At 40.7% G+C, this 7,353-nt stretch overlaps 1 protein-coding gene across 2 annotated transcripts in view; it reads right to left on the bottom strand.

The window, feature by feature from the left end:
- The window catches only part of GYG1 (glycogenin 1), a 30,619-nt gene extending 23,607 nt beyond the window's left edge, over positions 1–7,012 (bottom strand). The window contains exons 1-3 of one of the 2 annotated variants that reach the window (XM_012804966.2): positions 6,598–7,012; positions 4,401–4,575; positions 3,984–4,146 (exon numbers count right to left, since the gene is read on the bottom strand). In XM_012804966.2, coding sequence (XP_012660420.1) covers positions 3,984–4,146; positions 4,401–4,575; positions 6,598–6,602 — 343 coding nt within the window. In that variant the 5' untranslated portion in view covers positions 6,603–7,012. Of the gene's footprint in view, positions 1–3,983; positions 4,147–4,400; positions 4,588–6,597 lie in introns of those variants that run through there. The other variant, XM_023512987.1, reaches the window with a different exon arrangement.
- Positions 7,013–7,353: the final 341 nt, after the last annotated feature.

The following is a 7,353-nucleotide window of genomic DNA, read 5'->3' as shown; positions in this document are numbered from 1 at the left end:
GCACCCTTTAGATACTTTAGTCACGGGGAAAAAGAAAATAAACCTCAACTTGTATTTGGATTAATCTCAGCAAATTAAGGTCAAGTGCATCAGCTTCATTTCATGTACGTATGTAGTGGAAGCAAAATTGCTGATTAGTTCGTACCTGGAATATTATGACCTCTCTCTTCCTCTCTTATTGCTAATCTTATACAATGCTAGTGAACAACTACTTCACAATAGTTATTCTTCAATTTTTCAGGAAACACATAACTTCAGTGATGAAGTAAGTGCCAAGATAGTTTGAAGACATAATAATATAGGAACTTAGATTCTTCACTATGGGGAATTAGATGCCAGCTATGAATTAGGTAGACACTAGCTCTAAATCCTAACACTCTAGACATTTGGGAAGAAAGAGAAGTCAAGGTACCTAGCACGGTTTCTGCCATATTAGGATGCTTTTCTTGACCCCTAAGATGGGGAGTGGGAGGTGTGGGTGATGTGATTAGAAGAATGACAGCCACATTCCTTCACAGCCATGGCTCTTTCACAGGAGAGCTCTGAAGGCAGCTGCGAATGCCCAGCCAACAGTGGCCTGTGTGGCCTGCCAGTGGACACCAGATCCTCTGGTTTCTGCTGAACATAGGCAAGAGATTAAACAGGACTTGCAAGATACTGAGATTCAGTCACCTGCAAAACTGGCCTTCCATAATACTGATCTAAGTATGCTGGGACAAAACTGAACGGAGTTGGGGGTAAGGGCAGGGAGAAGCTGTATTTACTAGAAACTGGAGGTAACAGTGAGAGAAGCATCTGAAAATGTTCAACTTGGTGCCTGTGGCATGACATCTCAACAAAATTATTTTTTTTTTAGAGACAGAGTCTCACTTTATTGCCCTCAGTAGAGCGCTGTGATGTCACAGCTCACAGCAATCTCCACCTCTGGGGTTTAGGCAATTCTCCTGCCTCAGCCTCCCTAGTAGCTGGGACTATAGGCACCTGCCACAATGCCCAGCTATTTTTTTGTTGCAGTTTGGCTGGGGCCAGGTTTGAACCCACCACCCTCGGTATATGGGCCTGCTGCGCCCTACTCACTGAGCCACAGGCGCCACCCAACAAAATTATTTTTAATAGAATTCTTAATATAATTTTCTTAAGATGTATTTATTTTTATCCTGTTTATAATTTATAAGATACATTGAAAATGAGGCAAAACAAGGTTACTGCCTTTACACAGAAATATTAAGAAATATTTTATTAATATCAGGCATAAATTCAAAAAGACTTTATGTCACGTGAGTTTACACAGTGATTCAAATGGATAGTAAACCTCTCCAGGGAGGAGGGGGCGCATCCCAAGGTATGGAGTGAGCATCCTTTGCTGAGTGGAGCTTAGCAACTCGTACTTCAAGTGAAAACAGCCTTTCATTTGAGAACTGCTAGTTTATTCTTCTGTTGAATTTAAACACATTGGAAAATGACTATAAGTTCCTGGCTGCAGACTTGACTTTAAGACTTTCAATTAAGCATTTCTAGTAAAGGAAAATTCAATTCTTTGTCACCAGTGAGGCAGTAAATGGAATACCTCAGAGGACAGCCAGCTCCTGGGAACCCGCAGCTGAATAATGAAATGTGCTTGCAGGCACAGAGTCTCTCCCTGTGTTTTCAAATTCTGGCTGAAAACGCAGAAAGTGCTTTCTCGTCAAGCATTTTACACACATTCAGGCTTCTTAACAACCAATTCATTGACTCTGCTAGATTCTAGAATACGGTAGACAGTTCAGGTTCATTTCTATCAGTCAACTAACTCGTTTCATACTCAAAAATTGTGACCTGGATAATTTACCATGGCACACTACTGTTGGTATTCAAACCCTTATCCTCGACAACGTCTAATACTCTTCTAGGAAACAAATCAGATTGTTTACATGATTAAAATCATGGGGATTGTAGGCAGTTGGCAGGCTGTATGATCTACGTTGGGATGTGATTCACTTGCTGAAGTTGAGAATAGCTACACTGATTTCTGGTGAGATTAGACTGAACTTCCTTCAGATTAGAGGAGGGGAGATACAGAAAGCTGTGCTCTCAGGGCATGGCTAAGACAAGCCATGGGCTTCTGCTAATAATGCTCTCATTTTCCTTTTATATTGAAGTAACGTTCAGTATAAGTGGTTGATAAGAGTGATGCATGTTTTCAGCTTGAATAACAAGACACGTTCCCTTCTTGACACGAAAGGAAAATAGTAGCAGCTAAAAACAAGTCAGTAAAAGGGGGAGGCTTCACTTGGTCTTGACCACGGTGAACGCTTCACACATTATTATTTTCCTGAAAACAAGACTGTACTTCTTGTCAGATGCTGCCATCCCCTGTGGTTCAGGTATTTCTGCTCTGTTTTACAGCAGGTAATGTCTTAGCACGGAGTTTCTCAACCCAACACTACACACGTGTTGGGCTGGATAAGATCCTTCTGTGAGGGCTCTTTTGTGCACTGGAGAATATTTCAGCAGCATCCCCAGCTTCTGCTCACCAAATGCCATTTGCTCCCTCCGCCTTCAGCTGTGACAGCCAAAAATGTCTCCAGACATTGCCAAATGTCCCTTGGGGATCAAAATCATGCTTATTTGAACACTACTAGCTTAGAGTGTGAACTAGCTAAACAGTAAAATAAAATTGAGCGTTCAGCCTCCTTATTCTTTTCAATAACATTTCAAATAGCTGCAATTCCCAAATCCTTGGCTAAATGACTAAACAGAATTTCTGTGAACATTAAAAACAAAAGCCCAGTCTCAGTTTTATGTATAATTTTAAATGTTTTAACTCTAAAACAATTTAAATAGTTAAATCTAACAAACCTTTAGTTTAAGATTTTGATTTTTAACTTTACATCTAGTTAATCAAAATGAATCCTTGTATGTGCACCCAGGTCTGAATTTTGTCAAATGAGAAAGGCTATTTCTGCTAGTTCCAAAAGATCTATTCACTGCAAACCTCAGATCTGCTCTTGAAGCGGGGAGAGGAGGAAAGAAGGCCCTGTGTCTGCACCAGAGCTCAGGCCTCTGGCCCATATCCCTTTTCCCTCCCCGGCTGTGTTACAATGTCAAGTCGCATCTGATTGTGAGTCACTGCTGGAGGGCTTCTTAGCATATGTCCTCCTTCCTCTCTGCGCTGGGTCTTTTGTTCAAAGAACCATCAATAATAATTTTAAAAGAACTGCTTTTGCAAATTTACTATTGGTTTTGTCTTGTGTTTTACTGTTGTTTTTTAAAATGGTTCATTATTTATAACTTCAGAGGCCAGCCTGCAATAAACTAGCCAGCCTACTTACTAATTCACTGGATTAAAACTTCAAAGGATGTGAGGTCCTCTACCACAGGTAGTCAGAATATTTATATACATACAGCTATAGACACACTAATCCATGACAGAAAGAGATTCTAACTTTGTCACTGTTCTATTCTTTGGCCTTGAAGATGCTACTCTACTTGATATACAACCTGAGTTTGGAAGGAAAGAATATTCATATAAACTTTCCATCTTTCTTTTTTAATGCCTCCTAAGAGAAAGAGAGCCAAATTATCAGGTTTATTCCTCAAGTTTCCATGGAAACAATGCTGGATCCTCCTGTGAGCACTGGTTGTCAAACCCTCTTAAGCTTAAGATTAATCAGGTTTAAAGATGTTAATTTTTTTTATTAAAACAGTGTTTTGAATTTTTAAATAATCATTGTACATTTCTCACACCCTGATTTAGAAACAGGAAGGCCATTTAAAGACAATCCTGTACAACTGCTTATCTTAATCTTACCCATCTATGGAAAAAAAGATGAATGTACATAAACAAATACACAATAGTATTTCCCAAAAGAGTACAACTTAAAATCCTTGTTGCATCTCATGTACCTTCCAGGAGCAAGAAACTCACAACAATTATATCTCTGAGAAGAACAGCCCCTAGAAGTTACTAACAGCAGATAAGACGTGAAACAGCAGATACATACCATCGAAACTACCTTTCTCAGAAGCAAGGTGCAACAGCTGATTGTATGTTTCAACTGAAGGCTGATAAACGAAGACTCCGGAATTGAAGCAGTCAGGCCACCCCGGGTCTGGTGCTGCTGACAATTCTTCTCTTTCAAAAAGATCGTCAATATTTGCTAGGACCTGATTCAAGGAAAAGAGAAAGTATTACAGAAATGTTCTGCTGCGGCATACCCTTCTTAAGTTCTCCCCATGTTGTCCAACACAAAAGATGATGACAGCTGCAAGCCAGCCAGTGTCTATCTCCTTCATCAGCTGACACTTTTATGACAGAGGTTTTATCTCAACTTCACTGGCCGGTCTTGACAGCATTCCTCAAATGCCTAACAGGTCTCCCTTACTGCAGACATCTTTTCAGCCCTCATGGCCACACTCACCAGAGTATCTGCATCCATGAACACACATTTTGAATACTGTGTAAGCGACCAGCAGTGGAGCTTCGTCAGCGTGACGCCCAGCTCAGGCCTCTTCATTAAGGTTAGATGAGCAGAATCACCACTGTCCAAGACATCTACCATGATAACTTCATCAAAGACTGTCTCTAAAACTTTTCTGTCAAAATAACATGCACAAAACAGCACTTAGCATCTTTTGAGAACAAGTGACCTGCCTAAGCAAGACTGCTGCCTTAGTATCCTCTCCATCAATTACCAGAACAATCTGCTGCTTTGGTACAGTATTTTACTTTACTTCAGGACAAATGGTATTTATTTGCATGTACAGTTAACTTCATTAAAGTATTAAGTGAATTAAAGAATAAACTTTAAAGTAAAATAAATAAAATAGAATAAAATAAAATTTAAGAATACTTTAAGTATTAAATAATTAAGTGGCTCATGGCAAGGATGGAATTCTTTTTTTCTTAGAATGAAATTCTTGCCTTAAAACATTATTATAGAAGAAGCTGTCTATTTTTATTTGTATCACTGAATACCAGGCAGGTTGTAGGAATAGCATAACTCAGTAAAAGTGCATCTTTGCAACAATCTACATATATGACAGTGTTTTATTAGAAGTGATTCTGACTACTGCATATTTTTACAAATTATACTGAGCAACGAGCATATAACACCTACAAGGAAGCCTGTAACTCATCACTTTTCCTAAGCAATTGACTAAAAATCGCCTAAAGCCTCATGTCTCAGAAGTAGTTCCAGAGCTCAGTTATTAGGTTGCCATTTTTCAGAATCCAGTATTCATTACATATGTAACACTCAATTTGGGCATAATGAGGACTCACTTTGGCTTGTGAGATACAACACTTCTCCAGACCTCAGATTAACTGAAGTGTTATTTTAGAGAGCTCTTGAGGTGAGGTAGTAGGGTAGAGTGGGGTAAGACACTAAGCTCAGCACCAGGGAAAACACAGGATAAAAACATACCACTGTGAGACTGTAACAAGGTTAGAAATGCAGAACAAAATTGGTACTGTACTCTGTCTCCAAAGCTGTACAAAAAGGATGTTCTAGTTCATGCAATTAATTAGATCTTTTTAGAAAAGAAATGGTTAAGGGCATCACTGACCAAAGTAAACTGGTGGTGGTGACAGTGGCAGGGAATCCAAGACTAGATCTGGTTTCTCACACACATACTCACTAATCAACTACAATTAGGATGTGCACTTAAGCAGGCAGCTATTTTGGCATCTTCTTAAATTGTCATTTAGGGACAAACTGTTAGTGAAAGAGAAACATGTGTGTGTGTATGTATGTATACAATGCCTACTTTTCCGAGATGCTTGGTCTGTGCTTACTGCTTTTTTCTTTTAAGTCACAAGAAGGGCATTTTCTGGTGGTACCTGTGGCTCACAGAGTTGGATGCCGGCCACATATACTGGAGGTGGCAGGTTCAAACCCACCCCTCCGCTCAAAAAAAAAAAAAAAAAAAAAAGGACAAAAAACAAAACCCTACTAGTATGCCCAGATATTTTTTAAGTTAGTATTAGGAATTAGAGAGTTCATTCACATATTTCAAAATTCAAGCCCAACAAATCAAAGAGAACAAGTTCGATCAACAAGCAGCTTGTGCCCCTTAGTGTGCTTCCCCAAGGAAACCCTCTAGTTCACAAAGCCCTCCGGAGAGAGTCTAGTGTACTGTATTGTAAATAAACGTCTTTAGGTTACAAAGGGTCAACTGGGCAAAGGAGAAGAGGCTACTTTTTCAAAGTCCTGGTTTGAGACAGGAAACAATGTAGCTCTTACAGCATTTGGGGAAGAAAGTGAAAGTGAATTGTGCTTACATAAAGGTGCATTTAAGTAGGGAAAGCCTGGGCCGAAAACACTCAGATCGTCCAGAAAGGACTGGGTGAAGGGAAGAGTCCTCCTTCTTCCACTCCTTGTTGGAATCAATAAGGATGGAGGCCAGAACCCCACCTCCAGAAGGGAGCCTAGTTGGAATATCTCCAAAATCTGGGAAGAGGTTTCAGACCCAGGAATCCTTCACTCAGCAGCTCTCATCTTTCTCTACCCAGCGCTCAATTCCTGAAAAGGGTATGGCTTCAATGCCCGCTGATGCCAGAAACAGGGAGAAGATGTCAGAGGCTTGCAGACCTTAGGCCAGCAGTGAGGGCCTCACCTCATGGAGTCTGAGACCTGCGGGGTGGTGAGCACGACCAGCCTCCTGGTGGTCCTGTGCTGTTTCAGAGATGAGCCCAGGACCAGGGCACCTTTGGCGTAGGCATCGTTTGTAGTCAGTGTCACAAAGGCCTGATCTTAATACAAAGAAAAAAATACCACACTCATTATATCATCTTACCTGGAAAAAGCCTTTTCCCCAGGACCCTGTTCAAACAGTAACATGGCAAAATCAGCTCCTCTGAGACAACTTGGCTATCTTCTTAAAGCAGCAGCCACTTTGGAGGGGAAAACCCCAAATACCCACTTTGAGAATGGCTCAAGACCATAGCAGGAAATGTCTAGCAACCTCAAGAGGCTGACTGAGCTATAAAAATTATTTAATGTTTGGACATGCGAAATTCTCAAACTAAACAATAGCTTAACACCCACAGGGTGAACTGCAGGCAATTAACTGGCAGTAATGAAGAGATCAAGTAAGTTTTCAAATCCAACTGTCAGTCTCACATGAGACAGTCTGAGAGCAGAGCCCATATCCTTCATTTCGGTGCTTACGTGTATGCCACGCCGCAGCTTTTCATACTTACTGTTTCCTCAACCTGGAGCCAAAGCTCCCGTTCCAACATCCCTGAAGAGTCACTTTGCCCAAATGTCACCTCCCCAGAGGGCTCCCCTCCTTGACACTTCTTTCTAAATAGTGAACAACCACTGTTCAATGCATTTACAGAGCGTCTGAGCAGCTCTAACAAATCTGTGC

Source organism: Otolemur garnettii, unplaced genomic scaffold (genome assembly GCF_000181295.1).
Source record: "Otolemur garnettii isolate 467f Iridium unplaced genomic scaffold, OtoGar3 scaffold00032, whole genome shotgun sequence".
Taxonomy (NCBI): Eukaryota; Metazoa; Chordata; class Mammalia; order Primates; family Galagidae; genus Otolemur; species Otolemur garnettii.
Note: the sequence above shows the minus strand (reverse complement) of the source record. Positions and strands in the feature narration are given on the sequence as shown.